Raw genomic sequence first — 23,696 nt, 5'->3', positions numbered from 1 at the left:
AACTTATTCGTTTATATATTAAGCTGTAATTTTCAAGATTTTTGAAAGAAAAAGGGGGGGTTTGTTTGTGGCATCCGCTGTCCTTAAATTTGCATTTCCCTGTGTTAAGTCATTTGAATAATTTAAAGAACCCAAAATGTCAAGTACGTTTTGGATTACGAGAATAAACACAATATATTTTTGTCAAATCTCCATTTTGTCCAAACACAACTGTTAGAGATGAAAACAAGGCAAGTAAAGGCACGTGGATCTTACAGGCCTGGATAAGTACATCACAGTGATCACTCAAGCTGGCGACAAACAACGTACTACTGCACTTTGCTGGTAAATACTGTAAGACTTTTCACTTAATATTTTAAAAAGATAACCCCCCCTTTATTTGATAGAATTGATATTTGTTGCAAATGTCATTCATCTTTCTCCGAGTTGAACACTGATTAGGTATTACTTGAGATAAACTGTAAAGTAAAGACGGTACTGTGTACATTAGATCTATATAGCAAACAACATAAGCTCTGTAGAGCTCTTCAACCGACCATCACATACAAGAAAGTATATTACAAAAGATAAGAAAATATAAAACAATAGTCAGTTTAGCATGCAAAACACATGCACATATAGAATTACATGGCCGTATGAACAGGGAGGAGGAGCCCCCCCCCCCCCCCCCCCTAATAATTTTGCCGATATATGGAATACTATAGAAAACATAGCTATTATATGCTTGTGCCCCCCCCCCCCCCCCCTCAATAATAACGTCTGATGACTTTTTTTCTTTTCTTGTGAAAGAATTTTTGGTTGTTGATAATGATAGTGCCCCCAAATGAAAATGTACCCCCCCCCCCAAAAAAAAAGAACTGAAATGTCTTCCTATAGGGCCCGTTTGAGCATATGACATACATGATTATCAAACATTACATACAAGTATAATATTCATTTACAAAAGTGATAGTAGTGGTATAGCACTATTTTTAATATACTTAATCAACTTACATTACACAAATATGAAAAAAAAAGAAGACTTTTTTAACAGATTGTTAGATTCAATTAAAAGCGCTAATTGCATTAATAATGGAAACAGGGTTCACACAACTTAGCATAAAGGTTAAATAACTTTAGTATAAGATTACCTTTTTAGGGAAAAAGGTCAATTTTTATTCCTATGTTTATTTGGAAAAAATCCGGATTTCTTGTTGGTTTGAGTTTTAGAATTTCCTAACCCCACACGTCAACATCTCACATGATTTAGATTGGATCCATTTTGGCTTTCCTGTTGAGTTGTAGGGAACATCATAGCATGGATTAGTGTATATATTGGACTTGACCGGTGTAATAATGGCTCTCAAGAAAGTCAAAGGCACTCTGGAGCGAGTGCTGGACAAAAATCTCCAAGATTTGGTTCGTGGCATTCGCAACCACAAAGAAAATGAGGTGGGATGATAAAAATCAATATCAGTTTGAAGCTTGAAGTCGAGAGACAACGAAGTGTTTACAAATAGAGATAATATTATCATGATTGTGGGGCGTTTGTACCTGCAGTAAAATATGATGATTTTTTTAAACATACTTGAAGCCTACAAAATGACACGAAATATATGTGTTTAGAGTTACCTTTCATACCAGTTCCATCTGGTCAAGGACGTATAAGTAAAATAAAACACAGTCAGTCAGTCCTTTTTTTTCATTTGCTTCAGGTCATTACTCTTTGTATCACATGCTTTTACAATTTTTTCTTAAAGCATGTGAATAGAATGATTTGTGATGCCCAACAAAAATATCAGCAGGTCGGCACAATCTCTTGATTTAGCTATATAGCTTGATTTAGCTATTCCGAATAACTTGATTTAGCTATTTTATCACACTTTTTTCTTAAATGTGTTATTTTCTCAGCATGCATAAAAAGTCGCACCTTGGTGCAGTGATAATATTCAACCTTGAACTCTTCTGAAAATCAACGCATGTAAAACTCACTCATCAAATTGCGTCTCCTTAGGAGACTTTGTACTCAAAGTTCTAAAAGTTTTTGGGCTATATAAAGCAATTGATACAGTTACTTCTGCTATGAAATTATAAAGGAGGCCAATTATGGTCAACAAGATAAGTGATTGGTAATAATTCAGTATAATGAGAAGCAATCATACTTATCCATGCCTCAACGCACACAAGCTAGTGTACAGTTACTCAAACAATGGAAATACATCTTTTGCTTAAAAGTATTCAAATGCTGCAATGTTAGAACTATCTTTGATTTTGGTTGTTGTTTCGATAGCCTGTAGACCATATATGAATAGTCAAATACTTGTAACTTTTTGTCCATTTCTTACAAAAAACATTTTTCTGAAAAACTGCATATAAATAGCTTTCAAGCTATTTTGAATAGCTTTATAAAGCTATATAGCTATTTCAAGCTATGTAGCTAAATCAAGAGATTTTGTTGATCACGTCCATATGTTGCATGTAATCAGCCCTGGCTAAAAAACAACAACAAAAAACAAAAACAAACATTAGAATTTATAGTAACAATAGTTGAATATAGAGCTTTCATGTTTACAATCTGCTGTTTGCTTCAGCCCAAACTGCAGACATGAAACCGTATAACATTACAAATAGAAACACAGCTTAATCACATGCTTATTGGTGATTTTTTTCCCCAGGGAAAGTATATTGCTGAATGCATTGATGAAATAAAGCAAGAACTACGACAGGAAAACCAAGCAGTAAAAGCCAATGCTGTGAACAAGCTTATCTATGTAAGCATCATTTCCACAATTACTTGTGTCTATTTTTAATTGGAATTATGTGATATTTTTGTATATTCTTATGTCTGCACCTTGTCCTGGTAGTGCAATATTGGATAATGTTTTTTTTTTCAAGTTATTTTTAGTATATCTTGTCTTTTTTAACTTTGACAGCTTCAGATGCTGGGATATGACATAAGTTGGGCAGCCTTTCACATCATTGAAGTGATGAGTTCAACAAAATATACAATTAAGGTGATAGCTAGTTATGATCATTTATTAATATTGAGGAATTTTGATGTTTCCTGATTGGTGTAGGCAATCTGTTCTGAGGAGTACCTCAGTATGAGTTCAACTCGATTTCATGTGAGTAAACCAGAAGACGACATGCTTGCTATGGTGAATGTGACATTACAGAAGAAACATTGCTGTGTTAATACATTGTATTTCAAATTATTGTGTTTATACATTGTATTTCACATGATTGAAAAAATTATATGACAAAGCAGTTTAATATTGACTTTTGATATCAAGCTGGTGCTTCAGCGTAAGAAGTCAAGAATGGTACAGATAGCAGTATACAAATTTCTAGAAACCTGACACTTATTTTATTGAGGCTGATGTAGGGCTAGCAATTTGTACTATGTTTATTTGTATTTTTACATTTTATGTTGAAAGTTTGCTTAGCAGAAGGTACAAATCTTGGGCAATTCTAAAATTTTCAGTAAATGAGTAAGTACATGTTTATGTAATAAAATAACTTAAATTCATCTAATGTGTAATTTTTTTTTTTTTTTTTTACAGAGAATTGGTTATATAGCAGCATCACAGAGTTTCCATGAAAACACAGATGTTTTAATGTTGACCACCAACATGATCAGAAAGGTGATTTTTTTTCTTCTTTGTTCATTTTATCATCTCAGTTTTTATCTGTGCATTTTAAAGTTAATTGGTTAAAAAAACTTTCTCTTGCTCTCCTTATACATCTTTTATATATATATATATATATATATATATATATATATATATATATATATATATATATATATATATATATATATATATATATATATATATATATATATATATATATTTTTACCAACATACAAAGTCCTTTACTAAACAAAGAAAGGCAGGCATTGTTGAGAATGTCAATATTAGATCAATTTACAATAACAACAACAAAATTAATCTGGACATAAAAGAACTTGGAGCCAATAAGGCACATTAAAGGTCTTCAAACAGTCCCTCTAAATGTATGTTTAATCCAAGTAACAGAGAACTGAAGATTTTCTTTGAGAAAATATTTCTTATTTTATGGGAAAAATATACAGAAGGAAAATTTATGCAGAAGATTAATAACATTGCAAACCAGTTTCAAAAATTGCAGTATATAGAGTTCTTGCTGAAATTATTGTACCCCTTTGTATTTTTTCTATATAGAAATATGTCAAATAAACATAAACAACTCTATCATGAATGATAGTTGTTGTGCCATTTGCCAGAAACTTATCAAAACTATTCACTGGCACATTTAATTTCCCTCATGTTTCATCTGGAAACTTTTCTGCTTTTGACAACTTTAGAGCATGTAGAATATACCTTTGTTGTTTTTTTTTTATTGTGCAGAAATACACTATATGAAGATTTTAGCTTGATAGATATTGATTTTTTGAACAGCTGATTTTTATCAGATTGATCTTACAGGATCTAAGCAGTCAGAACATGTATGATGCTGGTATTGCCCTGTCTGGTCTATCCTGCTTTGTCACACCAGATCTGGCCAGAGATCTTGCTAATGACATCATGACTCTTGTAAGTTTTAGTCCAACTATTTTAAGTTTCAGCTTACATTTAATATTGAATAACCAAATCAGGATTTCAATATAATTTTGCTGCATGAAAATATACAGTTATATTGCCTGAATTCAATTCAAATAATTTGTGTCTATTTTTAATAAATGAATTACTTGTGTTAAAATTATGGTAAAAGGCATATTGCTTTGCTGAGTTCTTTGTCAAATTGTAAATTTCAGATGACATCAACTCGTCCATACCTAAGAAAGAAGGCAGTACTTATTATGTACAAAGTTTTCCTGCAGTTTCCTGAGGCATTAAGACCTGCATTTCCAAGGCTCAAGGAAAAATTGGAAGATCCTGACCAAGGTAAGAAAGAATAAGAAGACTTTTTAGTGTAGTAAATAGCCCAGAAATAGTTGTTCCTATCACATACATTTACAGATATATTATTTAAACTTCAAGATATCCAAGGCTTCGAGATATCGGGGGTAAAATAAGAGGTTGGGACTTCCAATTCACTTCGACATTCCATGGTGTTCGAGATATCAGTGTTCGAGATACTGAAGTTCAACTGTATATGTACTTGTATATAGTTTAGAAAAACGGGGGGGGGGGGGGGGGGGGGGGGGGTTATTCTATTTTGAAGAATATCATATTTAAATCCTATCACTTTGATTTTATTTTCTGTGTTTTTATTATACGTGTACAAACTCAGTGATCTGCTTTGAGAAAGTCTGTTGAATTTGTGATATTTTAGTACATTAAGAATTATAAGTGTAGTTTGCTCAGTGCTGTATAAATTGTTGAATCCCCCCCCCCCCCCTTTCGGTTTTAGAAAAGATTGGGATGTTACTGATTTTGATGTATTTAATTCTTTACAGGAGTTCAATCAGCTGCTGTCAATGTAATTTGTGAACTGGCCAGAAAGAATCCCCAGAACTACCTCTCTCTGGCACCCCTCTTCTTCAAGCTGATGACAAGTTCCACAAACAATTGGGTCCTCATTAAAATCATCAAACTTGTAAGTTCAATCTTATGCTTTGATTATGATGACCTGTTATTTAGCAACTGGAGAAGTGAAATGATTAAATTTTAATTATGAAACTTCTATTTAATGTAGAAGCATGCCCATCAATAAAAGATGGGAGAAAAAAATAAAACTTTTTAAGCTCATTTTGATATAAATAATCGGTATATAGAGATATCGTAAAGAATTACGAGACTATGGCATTGTATAATTGATACAACAATCTTGCAATCATGAATGTATATATATGTCTTGTGACTCGGGTGCATTGTGCCAGTGGGTCTCTTGATATTCTTATTTAAACAAGCTAATTGTATCAGTTTTTCAGTATTGAGAGACTTAAATGTTTCACATTTTAGTTCAGTGCATTAACTCCCTTGGAGCCTCGTCTCGGGAAAAAACTTATAGAGCCATTAACTAATCTAATTCATAGGTGAGATTTTGAAATGCTAAATTAATATAGAATCTTGATCTTATATCCTAGATGTATTCTTACCAAGGATGTCGTGTTTTAATTCTTTTTTTCTCTTTTTTTGACAGTACTTCAGCAATGTCTCTACTTTATGAATGTATCAACACTGTCATAGCAGGTAAGGGGTTTTAGCGTAAAATTTTACCTTTAATTCACTCTTTTGATGGTTATTAGTTCCATTTATTGGGTCATGTAGATATGTTATAGACATTTGATTTGATTTTCCATGATTTTTTTTATCACCTTTATGTTCTTGTGATTTTTTTTTTAAACATTCATTTTGAATAGGTCTTAAAGTTGATTTCAAGAGGAAAGATATATTATACATGTATATATTACTTTTATTGCTGGACATTTTTAAATTTTTTGAACAATTTTAAAGTTTACAATTTTTTTTTCCATTTTTCAAACATTTTAATTTCTTTCTTGAATGGTTCCTTATATTATCAACTTCCTCTTGGAAAAAGCATTAAAATATTGTGCCTGCAGTAATTGTCTTTCTGATATACATTTATAAATCATGTTACTAAATAATTAACCACTTTTATATGTGTCAATCACCAAAATATTTGTATTATGGATTGTAGTTAAAGTACATGTACTGTATATGAAGCACATTTTGTGGCATGTTTTTCAAATTTGACTTATTAAAAAGTTTGCACTAGCATAAATTTCATACATTTCAGCTACTGATTTTGATTCATAGAACAATTTAATTGGTGTGACAAATGCTTCAATCACTCTCATAGCTGCACAGCTAGAACACATATCCCAGCTAGAAAATAGCATTTTTGTTGAAATTAGCAGTTTTAACCATAACCTAAAGACTAGATAGAAATGTTATAGCATAATTCATAAGCGTTTTGCTTTATATGAGATTTAGAGAATCTTCTTTATCACAAATTCAGTGTATCATGCAAAGTTTGCTAAAAAATCATGTTAACAAGGTTCGCTCCTGAGCTTTTGAGCAGAGTTTTATTTTAACCTATATTTAAAAAAATCTGCGTAATGTTTTAATTCTTACAATAAATTTGGATTCTACAATGCCAAATAAACTATATTCAGTTAAAACTGCATGATTAAATTCCATACCAAAAGCATTAACTGAGGAACTATATTTTGTGGCGGAAGGTTTTTTAGAAGAAAATGATCAGTTTTCCTCTTTCGAAGTATTTAAAGTATGTTAAGTTTGGATTCCTATTTTTACATGCAGTCTGCACACAGAATTATTTTGAGCAGTGAACTGTTTTATACTGGTCCTAAATTATATATTTAATAAACTGTCATGAATTCAATCATCATATTTGATAAATAAATCAAATATATTGTGAAAATCAAGAGAAAAAAAAATAGCCCTAATTTAAGCTCGAAATTAGCACTATTTTAGTAATATCTAAAAATTAACATCACAGACCCCCACTTTTAACTTTCTTTTCTGAATATACAAGATACTTTTAACCATTCTTCTTAAATTCAGTAAAATGTCATTACTTTTAAATGAGTTTTTTGCTTGTTAAATTTGTAATGCTAGCAAAATGAAATTTTTTGAGTGCCAAAAGGTCAAATAATTGAACCTGCGGAGTAATTTAAAAAAAAATTTCGTTGTCAAAAATTTTAATGGGTCTATTCAAGATGAAATAAAACTGTGTTTGTTCCCATAACTTATTTGAATAAAAAATATCAGAGGAAAAAATTAAAAAACTGATTTATGTGTAAGACGTTTTTACAGTGCAAAAAGGTCAAACTAAATGCTCTGTAGCGCCAAAGGAAGCGCATTGACCCCAATTTTTTGTTTTGATTTTTAATTAAGCTATGTGTATAAATTCTAAAAATATACTTCATAAAAAATTCTCATTACTTTTGATGTCAGGATCCAACCTCCTTAAGCTTGATGCAAAATGTTGGAAAAGTAACTACACTTACAGTATATACATGTATGATGTATGCTTTAACAGAATCTGCAGGAACAATAACTGCTTGAAGAGAGTTATCAAAGGGAGACCACTGCTGGCACAATATTGAGTTATAATTATTTTTCTTCCTTTACTTACAGTACTCATTTCTATATCTTCAGGCATCCCCAATCACACCGCCTCAATTCAGGTAATCTACTACTGGGTATTGGAAGCACTGAGTGTTTGACAGTGAATTACTGGATTATCAAAAATTATTTCTTGATTGAATTTTGAAGAATTTCATTTCATTATGGATTCTCTGGTTATTTAAGTCAAACATTCACTGCTAAGATGATTTAAGAATGTTGAAGCTGTATTTTCATGTACACATACAAGTATTTGATATTTTTTTCTGTTTTCCTTTGTGATACAATAAAGTAAATTGACATATTGTGGTTAATTGGTCAAACTGCATTACCAGGTATTTCCAATATTTCCTCAGTATTCCATAGCTTCTTGCTGCATGGTTCATGTACCTCTGGAGGTTGGTCACTGCAGGTTCATATTAATATAAATTGAAAAATGTAATTTTAAATGTAATTAAGAATTATAAATTTACTTGTCTTGGTCACTATACACTTCCATTTAAGGGACAATATCAATTTTGTTCGTTCATATTTGGTTACATCCATGTATGCTGTATTATCCATCTACGGTATCGTAATAAGAGTGGTAGTAAATGGAAAATGGGATTTTATTGGACAAGTGCAGAAAGTTCATTTCAGACATATCATGTGACAAAAAGCAGTAACTACACAATATTTTTTTTACAAATGATGATATCATAAGACATACTTTGCAAAAAAAAAAATCCTCAAAAAATATTCTTTATGCAACCTGAGTAGTGACCATCCTTAAACACATAACTGATGTACACTGATGCTTGGTGGGAGGACTATAGAACCTCTTGTAGTTTCACACCAAATCTACCCATTTGGAAATCCATATGTAAAAATTTGTCTCTACTTCAGCAGTAAAGATGATCAGATCTGTTAACAGGATTTAATTCTATAAGATAACACTGTTCTCTTGGTATTTTCAAATAGCTATGTGTTCAGAAGTTAAGGATTTTGATAGAAGACTCAGACCAGAACTGTAAGTAGAATAACTTTAATTAATATGCATATACTGGCCAGATATTAAAAAAAAGATCTGTGCTCGTAACTAAATCAATCATATCAGATTATTTCTATCATTTGAAATTTTGTTTAAAAAAACATTGGTTTATTTGATTATGAAGATTGAGCTTAATACTTTCGGACACTTGTCGAAAAAAGAAAAGGTCCACTTAAGATTTCTTTATAAATTGACTGTGTAAATGCTCTATTAAGATATTTACAGTGTGAAATAAAATTAAACCTTTTAAAAAATATTTCAGTGAAGTATCTTGGTCTGCTAGCCATGTCCAAAATTCTAGCCACTCATCCCAAGAGTGTCCAGTCACATAAAGATCTGATACTTCAGTGTCTAGATGACAAGGACGAGTCCATTCGATTAAGGGCACTGGACCTCATTTATGGAATGGTGGGTAAAACTAGGGACAGTATACTGAGAGAGCAGTTTTTAATATTTTAATGGATAGGTTCAATAGAAAAAAAAATGATTAAAACTATGTCAACAGTTGATTTAACATTTCATATATTTGAGCAGTAACAGTTTATCTAAATGTAACAATTTATAAAATATTCATTTTAGAATAAAATATTATACACATCTGTATAATTACAAGAAAAGAACAAGCTTTAATTCCTGTTTATGTACTTGTATTATGCATGTTTTATTTTTGCATGAGAATAGATTATGGAGTGTTTTTTATTCTTATAATTTCACATGACATTTATAGGTATCAAAGAAGAACTTAATGGAGATAGTGAAAAAGTTAATGGTTCACATGGACAAAGCTGAGGGAACCCATTACAGAGATGAACTGCTGGCCAAGATTGTGGAAATCTCCAGCCAGTCCAACTATCAGTATATCACCAACTTTGAGTGGTAGGTTAATTAAGAATGACATTCTGTGTCATTAACATCAGACAGGTACTCCCCTTTCTGTTAAGCTTTGAACGATATTTAAAGTACATGTAGTTTTTCTTAATTATGAAATGTTGTTCTGGTTCTTCAACCAATGACATCTTAGACATTTACCACACCATCCAATGGCCAGTCACATTGCTAAATTTAAGTGTATATATCTCCAGAGGGCATTATGATGTGCATGTAATCTATGTAGTAAAAAAAAATAAAAACTTGTTTGTTTTAGGTATGTAAGTGTATTGGTTGAATTAACCAGAATGGAGGGGACCAGACATGGTCGTATGATAGCCTCACAGATGTTAGACGTTGCCATCAGAGTGCAAGCTATCAGACCATTTGCTGTGGCTCAGATGGTAAGTCAACAGTGGAATCTTTTCCTATTCAAAATAAGAAAAGAACATGAAGTATAAATAACATAATAACATGATAAATAATATAATAACATGATAAAGGTCTTGTTTTCATATTTAAAGAGTAATATGTACAAGTACATGTATGTATGACAAATGGAAGTTTAATTTTAATTTTTTTTAATGATTTAGGCCCTATTATTGGAGAATTCGTATATCTTGGCAAATAATTCACAAAGAAATGGAATATGTGAGGTATTATATGCAGCTGCTTGGATTTGTGGAGAGTTTTCTCAGTAAGTGTACAAGGATTTTTTTTTACTAGTAGATTTAGAGGAAAAAAATTTTTTATGACACATTGGCTGCATGAGCCTTACAATAAATATGAAATTACATGTTGATTCCTCAGCATGTCTTAATAGACTTACACATAAGTATTACAGACAACAAACTTTTAATTTTTTTCTATTATTTGCAGGCATTTGAAGAACCCTAGAGAGGCATTAGAAGCAATGCTTAAACCTAAAATAACAACTTTACCTGGGCATATACAAAGTGTATTTGTACAAAACATACTCAAGTTATTTGGCAGCATTTTGAAAACTTCAGAAGAGAATGAAGACCAGGAAAACATGAAGGAGCTTTGTCAGCTATTGACCAGTAAACTGCCAATATTTGTACAGAGTGCTGATCTAGAGGTCCAGGAAAGGGTGAGGGCATATTAATTAGTGTCTACCATGCATTAGAAGTGGTATATTTCACACATGATTTGTTAACCATGTTCCTTAAAGACGTAGAGCACAATTATTAATATTGCAGAAATGTTGTGTTTCTACAGCAAAATTCAGATGCATTTTGAGACTTGTTACTTTTATATAAAAAGTAGAGCTTTGTGAAAGTTACTTTAAAATGGAATGAAGTTTTGAAAACTTATTCCAGTGTATTCTCTAATTACAGGCCTGCTGTATGCTTCAGTTAGTAAAATATGTTCAGAAACTGATAGAAAAAGGTGCCAAAGTGGGTGATGAAGTTTGTGGTCTGTTTGCTGGGGATTTAAATCCTGTGGCTCCCAAGGCGCAGCGTAAAGTGCCAGTTCCAGAAGGGTAAGCAGTTGGAGGAAAACTAATCTTTGGCACACTTAAGTTTCAATTTATTATTTACAGTAAAACACACTTATAATGAATTCAAGCTTACGGTGAAGTTATTTTCCTTCCCTGTCGTTTAGTGAACATTAGGGATATAACGAAAAATGTTTATAAAGAAACAAATTTTTCCATCCCAGGCACTTCACTTTCAGCATTTTTTACTGTATATGGAAGAGAGAAATATTTTTGGCAAGTTAAAGTGTATATTTTAAAAATAATAAGAATCAAGTAAAGAATTACAAAAAGTATTTTAAAGTTAAGAGCTTCCCAAAAGATATACCCAAGATCTGGATTACCATAATTTTTTTTGCAGGTTGGACTTGGACAAATGGATTAATGAGCCCCTGTCGGAGAGTTCATCAGATGAAGAACCAACAACCTCCATATTTGCCATCAACCATGAAGATTCCAAGTATGTTCATACACAGCAATTGTGGTGTCGCATAAAAAATATTCTATTGCAAATGTTAAGGAAAGTTACAGGTATTTGTTACATTGTCTAACTGGTGATATTGAAGTGACTTGGAAGAAATTATGAGTTATTTAATTACTTACGATTTTTACATTATGACTCAGCAAGTAGAGAACATAAATCATTGTATAACCAGACATTTAGAACTACACTGAAATCGAAAGAAAGTCCTGCTTTTAGACCTTTGTGTAAAAGTATCATATTTTTCTTCAGAGCATTCTATAAAGAAGAGAAGAGAAATGTCCCAGAACCCACAGAGGAAGAACTAGAAAAGGTGTGTTTCTTTGATATCTGAAGAATTTGACACATCTTAAGGCTGTTTCAAGGGTGTGATGTTTTAATTTTGCAATTATTTTAGCGAAGAGAACAGAGAAAGATAGAACAAATGCATAATCCCCATTATCTGCGAATGGATAAAAAATCAAAGGTAATAATTTTTTTTTTTAATAGAAAATTTCATATCCTTGTGAATTAAAAGAATTTTAAAATGACTTTCTCATTCATTTAAATAACTGGTTGAGTTTTACGATTGTAGAAAAGCAGTAAAGTTGAAGAAGCTGAGGAGAGTCCTGTAATGCAGATAGACTTATCCATACCTCTACATGTACCAGGTATACACATCATCATTATGTGATACTCCTATAGAATTAAAAGTTCTAAAGATAGAGTTGCAGATATGAGGTCTGCTATTTGTTATATCATTTATGAAAACTTGAATATGAAGTATTCTCATAATTAAGAAATTGGGTTTCAAATACGTCTACTGCGGAACATTATCAAAAGCATGATTAATGTATTAATTCTTTTTCAACAAAAAATTAAGGACTTGCTTCATCAGACAAATACTTGAAGCTTGCTTCTCAAGATCGTGAGAAGTCGAGGAAGAAGACTAAGCATGGTAAACACAAGAAGAAGAAGAAGGGACAGCCAGAGGAAGAGTCTGATGAAGACGTCCCGACCCAGCATGCTGTCAGTACGCTAGTGGACATGCCAGAGGTAAATCTTACTTGTGCAATTTGGTTCTTATCTACACTCTCTAAATGCCTATACAGCTATCTTATTTATAATACAGAGTAAATACATACATGTACGTGCACTTTACCTTTTAGCATTTCCATCTCTAACTTTTATGTTTAAATTGCTATAAATAAAATGTAAGAACTTTCCTTTGCAAAATGGTACTTCTGTATGGTACATTTATTAAAGCACATGGACATGTATGTAAAAGTACCCCACAAATGTCATTCATGTACTAGCTTAACTTTATCTCTGAATCCCCCATCAGTTGAGAAAATTCAGAGTATTTACATTATTTTGTTCATTTTACAGGGAGCAAACACCTCTGACAAAGAAGATGAGAGAAATAGCTCTGACCCTTTCAAGCGTCTAGACATGGACTTAGATCAGTAAGATCTTTTGAAGTGTTGAGGTGCAGGATTATGCACATTGAATAAGAATAGGGATTTTCATATCCATAATGTAATTGAAAATGTATCTAGAAAAGTTATAGACAACTGCTTTGAATATTTTTCTTGATGACAGACTTGAATTGAAAATGTGAAACTTTTCTTTGTCAAGTAATTTGATTGTTCTGATCAAATTTAATTCTTGCCAACTAACAAATATTTATTTTACAGGCCTTTAAGAGATGATGAGATTCTGCCTGTTCGATCTCATAGAATTGTAATGGATTCCATAGAACCTGGGGATGAGGAGGTCAAACCAAAGAAGAAACACAAGAAGGTCAAGGACAAAGACAAAGAGGAGAAAAAGAAACATCGCAAGGAAGGAAAGGAAAAGGTTAGAATTCAGTGTTGGTACAAACTTAATCCTGATTATAGATTTCACCCACTGACACAAACTTAATTCTAGATTTAATATTTCACCCACTGAATTTACAGATTTAATTTATTACGTTTACTTAGGTCATTACATTAAAAGTTTTAAGGGACATACACAGTACAGTCTGCAAGTCTATATCTTTAAGGGGTGGCAAAAGTATTTACACAAGTTTTCAGTGAGAGAGAGATAGAGAGAGAGAGAGAGACTATTTAAAGTGGAAATAAAAAGCTTAACAATTCTTCCAATAATATTTTATTTTTAGAAGTCTAAGAAAAAGCAGAAAGCTGATGAAGCCTCTGGGTCTGCCTCTAACCTGTTAATGACTGGAGAGAGTTCACCAGAGCATGTCCCTGTAGCTAATGGTCTTCCACAGTCACCTGAACAAGAGAAAGCAGATCAAGAAAAGGTATCACAGATGTAAAGTCACAGGATAAAGAGATTCCTTTGAATGGATATGAATGTTTTTTTAAATAAACAAGATCCATTTAAAATTTATTTTCAAGGACATTTCATCAATCTTGCAATTTTTAAAAAAGAAATCCATGATGTATGGAATCTTTGATTTGAAATTACTGAATATACATGTATGTGAATTATTTCAATCAAGATACATGTACATGTTAGTGATTTTTACATGTATTTTAAGGAAAATGATTTGGACTTCTGGATGAACAATAATTCCACAGCAACTTCTAAATCAACAGAGAATGTGATTAAAACTCCAGAGGTCAGTGTAGAGTACGCAAATGTATCCAGTGAGGAGGAAAGTCAGAAAGAAAAGGTAAAGGGAGATAACCAGTACAAACGTTTATACCTGACCTCTAAATATATACAAATGAACAATAAATGTTTCAGAATGATTTATAAGCCAATTCATTTGTTTTTATCAGAAAACAAAGAAAAAGAAAGAGAAGAAGCCCAAGAAAGAAAAGAAGAGTAAAAAAGATAAGAAGTTATTAAGAGCTGATTATGAGGAGGCAGAAGGAATTACCACCCCTTCTAAAGAACAAGTGCCCCCTTCTCAAGCTGAAACACCTGTTGCAGTTCAGCTCCCAGTAAGTTAGTTATATAAAATGTGGTTATAGGAAATACAGAATGGCTAAAATATTTTCATTCCCATTTACAAAACAAACCTAAGAAAAGTGTTTGATTTTTTAGGAAACATTTTACTCAATTGATGGAAAGTTAAAAAAAAAATATTTTGTACACCCTATATTTTTTTCATTTTTCAGCCCATGTCATCATATGTAACTTTAGGAGAAAATGATTCCATAAAAATGGTAAGTTATTTGAGAGTTTATTTCTAAATCATAACAAACATGTATGATTGCTATGTCCTGTTAAAAACCTAATTTCAACTAAGAGTGAAATACAATTCATTGTCAATAATAGATCTAATATGAATTTTCCTTCAGACATATGACATTAGAGCTAGTCACCAGAGAGGGGACCAAATCATTGTATCAGTGGTATTCTCCAATCTGACTGAACACACAATAAAGGATTTAGAATTCAATGTCATGGAAACCATGAATTTAAAGTTAATAAGATCAGTAAGTATCTTACTTTGTAAGCAGTAGTTAAAGAGAAGTGGATATCAGCTCAATGGGTCAGGAATCTGTCATTTGGAAGCGTACACATTTGAATTCGTGTGAAAATTTTGGAAAGTTAAGTAAATGTACATGTGTTAGTAATTATTGCTCTTTTGAAGGTATGAAAATTATGGAAATATTGGATTTTTTGAAGCTGCATTAATGTAGCCCTCTCCAATTCTTTTAAACATGTTTTCTTGAAAGGGCTACAATTAAAAATGGATCTTCATAATGAAAAAAAAATGAGAGGGCTACATTCATATTGGAGCTAGTGTATTTGCTGAAATAATGAAATCATATTCCAGGATATTATGTACATTTAAGCTGAATACGACTCGTAAATAGGCAAATGCCATATTTGATTTGCTATCTCCGATATCAGCACTGGGGTGTACCCTTCACATTCGTTACACCTGACTTCTTTCATGTCATGGGTACCTGCATGGAATGGACTATGCATGTTCTTGCTGGTTATCTTAAATTACCTTTGTTTACATTTTATTGCAGTTTAGTGTATTTATGTTTGTATACTGCACTAACCTGTGCAACTGTTGTAAGTTTCTTTGGTATCTTTCTCTCCTGCCATGAGAAGCACAAAGTTACTTTTGTCACTACTAAGTTTTTTAGAAGAGCTATGTAGCATACATCCATTTACACATGTAACAACTGATTACACTGAACAGTGACTAAGTGAATGGCTTATATAGGAGCCCTTAGATATAACTAACTACTGAATAAAAGAATATTGTGGATAAATTCCTTTTACGAATCATGTTCAGCTTTACTTCAATTTCTTTACTTTTCTCTATGATGATTATAATATATTAAATGTTCTTTTTTTTAGATGGGTAGTACACATCATGATCCTATTAAAGTTCCCTTCATACTGCTGCCTAATTCTCAAAATGAAGGACAATTCGCCTTCACTGTTCATGAGATTAAAGTGGCTCAAAAACTAAAGGGAACACTTACATATATTCTTAAGGTACTTAATAGTAATTATGTCTTAAGTAATGTACAGGTATACTTGCTATTTGTGACCATTAATATTTTGATTGTGATGCATGTAAATGAGGCTGATAACTAGAATGACTTTCCTTTTTTTTAAACATAGTTTATGTACTTTTAATTTACGTTCCTGATTTTTGTGATACACAAGGTTTTAATTTATTAAAAGTGAAGTGACTTTCATACAAGCTTAGTTTATGTACTCTGAATTTACAATCTGATTAACAGTTATATTATTTATATAATTATAATGTATATGTATTTATAGATGGATGAAGGATCAACACATGAAAAAGTTGATTTTAAATTGGTCTTTCCATGTAGTTCCTTTCTAGTCGCAACACCTTGTAAAGGGTAAGTTTAGACATAACACGGTCTGAAATAGCTGCAGAACTGTAGCTCTCTGGTTGTCTGTTAAAAATTTGCATTCGGATGTCAATGTTTGAGTTATACTAAAATAATACACCCAAATTTTACATATCTTAAAAGCAGAAAAAATTGTTGGGGATTAAATTTATTTTGTTTTTTTATAATTATCAATGAAATTAAATCCCATACGAAATGTTTATATGACTATTTACGTATATTAGATAAGGGTACTCTTTGCATGCGAAAACTTTTTAGATGAAAAATCAACGAAATTATATCCCCACGAAAATTTGTGCTTCTGCAGTATCTAAATTTTTTTAGTATACATATTGTCTTCATTTATAGAAGATATAGGTGATTTTTGACACCCCTCCCCAAATTTTTATATTGTTTTATGAAGAACTATCACTTGTTACCACAGCTCTGCTTTCACTACACTTCTGGAGAGTGGAGACCTGACAGAAAAATCGTCCATTCAGTTCACCCCCCAGGATTCTGAATTCCAGATCATCCTAGCCAAAGTCTGCTTCTACCACCACTTCAGAGGTAAAATTTACTTTTGTGTGAAGTTTGTTTTTGGTTTTTGTGATTTTGAAGATACGTGTATTTACAACTTTATTGTGAAGAAACTGATGCATTCTTATTCATAAACAAGACAACTTGAAGAATGACAGGTTAACAAGCTCGAAAACTTACCACTGTTAAGTCACTACATGTATTAAGTATTTGACCCGATATTCAATTTTGCATAATATGTATGTTTTCTTCAAAAAAAAAAAAATGTGAAAGTCCTTCTTGCATATACATGTAGTTTCTCTATGGCAAGATTATCAAATGTTATATTTTTTTCACAGTTGTTGAACAAGTTGAAAAGAATGCTTCTGTATACAGTAAATCCATACAGGGCCACCCTGTATGTCTGCTTATAAAAAAGGTATTTAATCGTCTTCAACATTACATTAAAGCTGCTGTTTAATGTTTATATACATGTATGTACAACACAGAACAAGATCATTATAAATGATTCTGTTTTAGTTTTTTTTAAAATTTGAATTATCATATCAATTTACATTTAATTTTCAGATAAATGGTGATATAAAAATTGATGGGAAAAGTACGGAAGGAAACCTTTTATCCAATGTGCTTCAGGAAATTAAAACAACACTTGTGTAGTGAATAATTTCTTGTCAGAGTTGAATGTCACAAAGACACCTTTATAATTCTCTCTTTATATGACATGCTTTGTCTAAATATCTTTGCATTATCTGTGATGTACGAGGGAGCAGCCTAATAATTCCACAGTCATTCTCCATACATTCAGTTTTATTTCGTCAAAAATGTGTGTTAATTGATCCTTAATTAATGATTAATTTAATGGAAATACTATAATGATTATGTTATGATCTGTGCAGTCTTGTTGAGTTTACTTGTGATGTTTATTAAATTGTAAAGTTGGTATTAAGTGGTGGTCATTGAATTTTCACCAAAATCCTGTGAATGTATCAGGATAAATATCATCTAAAGCATGTGAAAGTTTGCACTTGAACTACATGTATTTAAAGAATGACTGAATTAATGTAGCTGGTTGTGCTAAAAAGATATTAGATCATTTTCTAGAAATCACTTGGACGAGTTTAGTTTGTTATTTTTCAAAAGTAAAATATGTACTTATTTTGAAAAAAAAGATGTATAGAGTATTTAAAAGGGGGAAGCTGTACTAGTTAAAATTATGTAGACCCACCTATGTAACTGATTTCAGAAACTGACCTGCAATGATTTGTCAGAAATTGATAAGTAGGGGTGATGTGCTTTATGTCCTGGGAGTTTCTGTTAAAGAAATGTGTTCTTTTTTTGTAGATTAACAAATTTTTGTTCATGATGCATTTTGATTAGTCGAATTTACAAGTAGTAAATTAACTTACAAAACAGATACAAGAGAATATGTTAGAGTAAATTTGATTTTGAACAGCAGAATTTTGTTTAATTGATCTTGAAGTGCTAACCATAACTAATGGAAAAAATGAAAAATGTACAGAAGCAGTTCATGCATATCCTGTATTATTCTGAATGAACAGTGCTATAATTTATAGAAATAAAAAGGTTTTTAGAGAATGTTATTTAGAATAGGCATACTATGAGAAATTTAAAAACAAATCCTTAATATATTTTGGTTGTTATTGTGCAATATTTCATCATATATCAACAAAAAATTTGTATATTGGAAGCAAGTGATAAATGTACCATATGCAAATATTGTGTCTGTTTATTCAATATAATAAAGTGAATAAAAATTGAAGTTTCTGTAGCCATGTCATTAACATAATGAACCAAAAGTAATGTTTATTAGGGTTGTATTGTACCTATTTACCATTACATGTACCAGCATGTACTGAAGGCCTTACCATTGTATAGAATTTACTGCAATATTGTTTTGTTCTTTCAGACAATCCTCTCCCTTCCCCAGCACACAAAGTGATGCTTTACACCTGTTACTAGTAAATTAATTTATAGTTTCTCAGGCACTGTCGCATTGGGTCAAACACTGATGCACATATATTGAAAATGGGGAATACCTCATTATTAGGTCACCTGAGTCACTCAGGTGACCTATTGCTGTCTGTTTTCATCCTTCAATGTGCATCATTGGTAAACTTTTGACCAAATTTAGTTTCTTCTTTTGAACCATTGAACCAATTTCAACCAGTTTTGGCATATAGCATCAATGGGTGAAGGGGTAAAAAACTGTGTATTTCATGGTCCCTTCCTCTTTGGGGCCTGAGGGGTGGGGCAAAAACCATCAAAATTAGTGCTTTTTTAATGCATCTTTACTTCTGAACATGAAGCAGTCAAACTGTTGGCCTGATTGTAATAAGCATTGAGCCCTTCATCAAAATTTTTGAAATTCATGACCCCAGGGTCAGGGGTTCTGGAGTTAGGGCAGGGCTCTAATGACATAGAGTGAAAATGTATAAATTCTTTAAAAATCTTGTCTCCCCCTGTATATTTAGCAGATAAACTAGGTGCATTGCTATGATGAGCAAGAGCACCTCTTCAAAAATTTTGAAATTCATGGCCCAAGGATCATGGGTTGTGGGGTCTGGTGGGGGCTCTATTGATTATATAGTGAAATGCATTATTTCTTTGAAAACTACTTCTCTGCCTCTGGGTATTTAGCAGATAAACTAGATGCAGTTATGATGAGCAAAGATGCCTCTTCCAAAATTGTGAATTTCATGGTCCCTTGGTAAGGGGCTCCAGTGTTAGGGTGGGGTTCTATTGATTATATAGTGAAAATGCATTAATTCTTTGAAAAACATCTATGCTCCTGTGTATTTAGCAGATAAACTGAGTGCATAATTGCAGAGACATATAACAGATATGTCTCTGATAATTGTGATGAGCAAGGGTGCTTCTTCGGAGTTGTGAAATTTGTGACCCCAGGGTCAGGGGTTCTGGTGTGTGTTGAAGGGGTGGGGGCTCTGTTGATTAAATAGTGTAAATGCGTTATTTCTCGACTTATGTTTTGAATTTTGCATTTTAAGCTCATCTGGACAGAATGCTATACCCCCGGCGTCGGTGTTGGCATCAGCATCCCGGTTAAAGTTTTAGAAGCAAGTCGATTCCCAAGTAATTACAAGCCCTACCTGGACCAAACTTGCATGGATAATGCATCTAGGGATGGACACTACATCACTTGCTTTGGATGTTGGACCTGACATAGATTTCCTAGATGAGTAACCTATAAGCTAGGGCTAAACTTGCATGGATGATTCATAAAGGGATTGACACTACTACACTTGTTTTGGATGTTCGATCTGACCTAGATTTTCCAGATGAGTTACCAGGTTAAAGTTTTTGGAGGAGGTCCGTTCCCAAGTTACTATAAGTCACTATAAGTCCTACCTGGACCAAACTTGCATGGATGATGCATCTAGGGATGGACATTGCACTGCTTGCTTCGGATGCTGGATCTGACCTAGATTTTCCAGATGAGTGACTAGGTTAAAGTTTTTGGAGTAAGTCAACTCCCGGGTAACTATAAGCCCTATCTTGCCCAAACTTGCATGGATGATGCATCAAGGGATGTACACTGACCTGCTTTGGATGCTTGATCTGACCTAGATTTTCCACATGAGTGAATTTTAGCCATATTTTAACCAGATTAGCATGGATGATGTATCTAGGGATGGACACTTCCAGACTTGATTTAGATTCCGATTCTGACCTAGATTTTTCAGACGAGTGACCAGGGTAATTTTTAGCTCACCTGGTCAGAGACCAGAAGAGCTTATGCAATAGTAAGGTGTTCATCTGTCTTCTGTCGGTCTGTCTGTAAACAATTTTTCAAAACACTACTCCTTCTAGTTTTGGTCCGATTTCAATATAATTATGCACGAAAGTATACTACACTATGATACATAATTTAGTGCATTGGCTTTTGATTTTGATGAACGGTGTTGCCATGGTTAATAAGAATAGAAATTTCTGTGAAATACATGTATTTTCCAAATGCTATACTCCTCCTACAGTTTTGGTTTTTAGCTCACCTCAACGAAGTTTGGGGAGCTTATGCAATACCCCCAGCGTCGGTGTCCCAGGTTAAGGTTTTTGGAGCAGTTTTCTTTTCAAGTACTTCTATGGCCTATATTAGTCAGAGATGCATGAAGGATGCTTCTAGTGTCTTTCATTGTACCAGTCAAGGTTTCAGATGCTACAATTTCAGCTAAAGAATGACCATGTTAATGTTTTTGGAGCAGGTTAAAGTTTTTGGAGCAGGTCTCATTTCCAAGTAACTAAAAGCCCTATATTGACTAAACTTGCATGGATGATACATCTAAGGATGCACACTACTGGACTTGCTTCGGATGCTGAATCTGACCTATATTTTCCGGATGAGTAACCAGGTTAAAGTTTTTGGAGCAGATGTCATTTCCAAGTATCTTTAAACCCTACATTGACTAAACTTGCATGGATGATGCATCTAAGGATGCACACTACTGGACTTGCTTCAGATGCTGGATCTGACCTATATTTTCCGGATGAGTAACCAGGTCAAAGTTTTTGGAGCAGATCTCATTTCCAAGTGACTATAAGCCCTATATTGACTAAACTTGCATGGATGATACATCTAAGGATGCAGATTACTGGACTTGCTTCAGATGCTGGATCTGACCTACATTTTCTGGATGAGTGACCAGGTTAAAGTTTTTGCAGCAGATGTCATTTCCAAGTAACTATAAGTCCTATATTGACCAAACTTGCATGGATGATGCATCAAGGGACGAACAATCTCAAACTTGCCTTGGATGCTGGATTTGACTTACATTTTCTGGATGAGTGAATAGTTTTAAGTTTTCAGATAAGTCTATTCCCATGTAACTGCAAGCCCTATCAGACCAAAATTGCATAAATGTTGCATCTAGGGATGCACACTCCTAGATTATTAGTTTAGTGTGGGACTTTGCCTTACTTAAAGACAACATTCGTTGAGGTGAGCTCTGTAATCTCTGATTACCTATGTTTTCGGTTTGATTTCAATATAACTTGGCACACAAGTAGACTACCTTAAGCTATATAATTCTGTTAATTGCTGCATGTTGCAAAGTTTCAAATCCAAGTGCTACTTTTCCTTTGTTGTACATACAGACCATCAGAGCTACAGTCTCATCAGAGACTTCTGGTGTTTTAAACTAGCTATATAATATTATGGCCTGTTATGATTAAACTTGCATAGATGATGCATCTAAGGATGAAAACTTCCAGATATGCTTTGGATGCTGGAACTGACCAAAATTTTTTTGATTAGTAAACAGGTTAAAAGCTTTCTGAGCAGGTCTATTTCCAAGTAACTACAAGTCCTACTTAAACCAAACTTGCATGGATTTTGATCTTGGGATGTACACTAACTAGAAAAAAATATGATGTGAAATTTGCCTTACTTATAGATAACATTCCTCGAGGTGAGCTTTGTAATCTTTGATTACTTATGTTTTCATCTTTAAATTGTTTTAGGAGCATATTTTGGATACTGTGAAGCCCATGATCATCAAAGAACAAGGTAGGGTTTCAATTCATATCTGGCCCTGTATTTTTCTAAAATTTAGAAGTGATGTAAGAAATTTAAATTCATCCTTTCTGAATTATTGAAATTCCATGCAGTAAGAACATACAAATCGATTTTCCAGTATGACCTCCTAAATGCTAATTGTGACGTCATGAACTTGTGCCTTTTCCCGTATTTTCTTTAAAAGTTGCAGAAGACATTAATTTTCAGTGGAATTTTCTTTCAAAAAACATACAGCGCATGCATCGCCCACAAAGATTTTGATATATGTGATTTTTCAAAGCATTTTACAAAATATATCTAAAAATTGAAGTGGGCAAGAGCTGCGGACACTATTTTCTAAAGGAAAATAAGCACAGAAATGAGTCATTTTGAGGTTTTTCTGCAAAAAACTTAGAAATGTACCAAATTAATGACCTCATATTTCCAGAATGGTCCTCCTTTATGCCATATTCTTTAATGATTTATCATATTCATCTACTCAACTCATGTTATAGCCAATTTTATAACCTTTTAAGAACATTAAATTTTTAGGGCACAATAAAGCCCAAACTGTACCTTCTTCTTTTGTCAATTGAGGCATCTTGGGACCTTGGAGTGTATCAACCAAAAAATATCTTCATGATATCATTGGAAAGGTCTTGTAATTCTGCACTTTTGTTTTAAATTAATAAATTAATTTTTATTCACAAGGTATTTTTGCTTAATTCCGCAAGACCAGCTGCTCATGAAAATTTAGTTATCACATACAGTAAAACATCCTTGTAACAAAATGCTTATTATGAAATGATGCTTACAGGGAAGTGATATTCATTCCCTGGGGCTTTA

General features: G+C 32.6%; 2 protein-coding genes across 3 annotated transcripts in view; both read left to right on the top strand.

Annotated features, from left to right (window-relative positions):
* Positions 1-23,696, top strand: part of LOC133184456 (transcription initiation factor IIE subunit beta-like) — a 52,288-nt gene that overhangs the window by 10,086 nt on the left and 18,506 nt on the right. The window lies entirely within an intron of this gene.
* LOC133184453 (AP-3 complex subunit delta-1-like) lies at positions 1,217-19,100 on the top strand. Of its 2 annotated transcripts, none has more exons than XM_061319537.1 (34): positions 1,217-1,431; positions 2,655-2,750; positions 2,913-2,993; positions 3,543-3,623; positions 4,446-4,553; positions 4,775-4,904; positions 5,420-5,559; positions 5,925-5,998; positions 6,106-6,155; positions 8,112-8,140; positions 9,039-9,087; positions 9,371-9,516; positions 9,836-9,984; positions 10,253-10,379; positions 10,569-10,672; positions 10,855-11,086; positions 11,334-11,479; positions 11,835-11,933; positions 12,207-12,267; positions 12,352-12,420; positions 12,529-12,604; positions 12,817-12,989; positions 13,323-13,399; positions 13,631-13,793; positions 14,098-14,241; positions 14,482-14,616; positions 14,726-14,890; positions 15,068-15,115; positions 15,251-15,388; positions 16,272-16,412; positions 16,704-16,789; positions 17,226-17,350; positions 17,659-17,738; positions 17,888-19,100. In XM_061319537.1, exons 1-34 carry the CDS (start codon positions 1,336-1,338, stop codon positions 17,975-17,977), a joined length of 3,708 nt encoding a protein of 1,235 aa, XP_061175521.1. In that variant the 5' UTR covers positions 1,217-1,335; the 3' UTR covers positions 17,978-19,100. The 2 variants fall into 2 exon arrangements, with proteins under 2 accessions (XP_061175521.1, XP_061175520.1); XM_061319536.1 differs by having other exon boundaries at positions 8,091-8,140.

This window comes from Saccostrea echinata, unplaced genomic scaffold (genome assembly GCF_033153115.1).
Source record: "Saccostrea echinata isolate AGI-Se365-2 ecotype Australia unplaced genomic scaffold, CSIRO_AGI_Sech_v1 ptg000010l, whole genome shotgun sequence".
Taxonomy (NCBI): domain Eukaryota; kingdom Metazoa; phylum Mollusca; class Bivalvia; order Ostreida; family Ostreidae; genus Saccostrea; species Saccostrea echinata.
The sequence above is the reverse complement of the archived record's forward strand: the minus strand, read 5'-3'. Positions and strand labels throughout refer to the sequence as shown.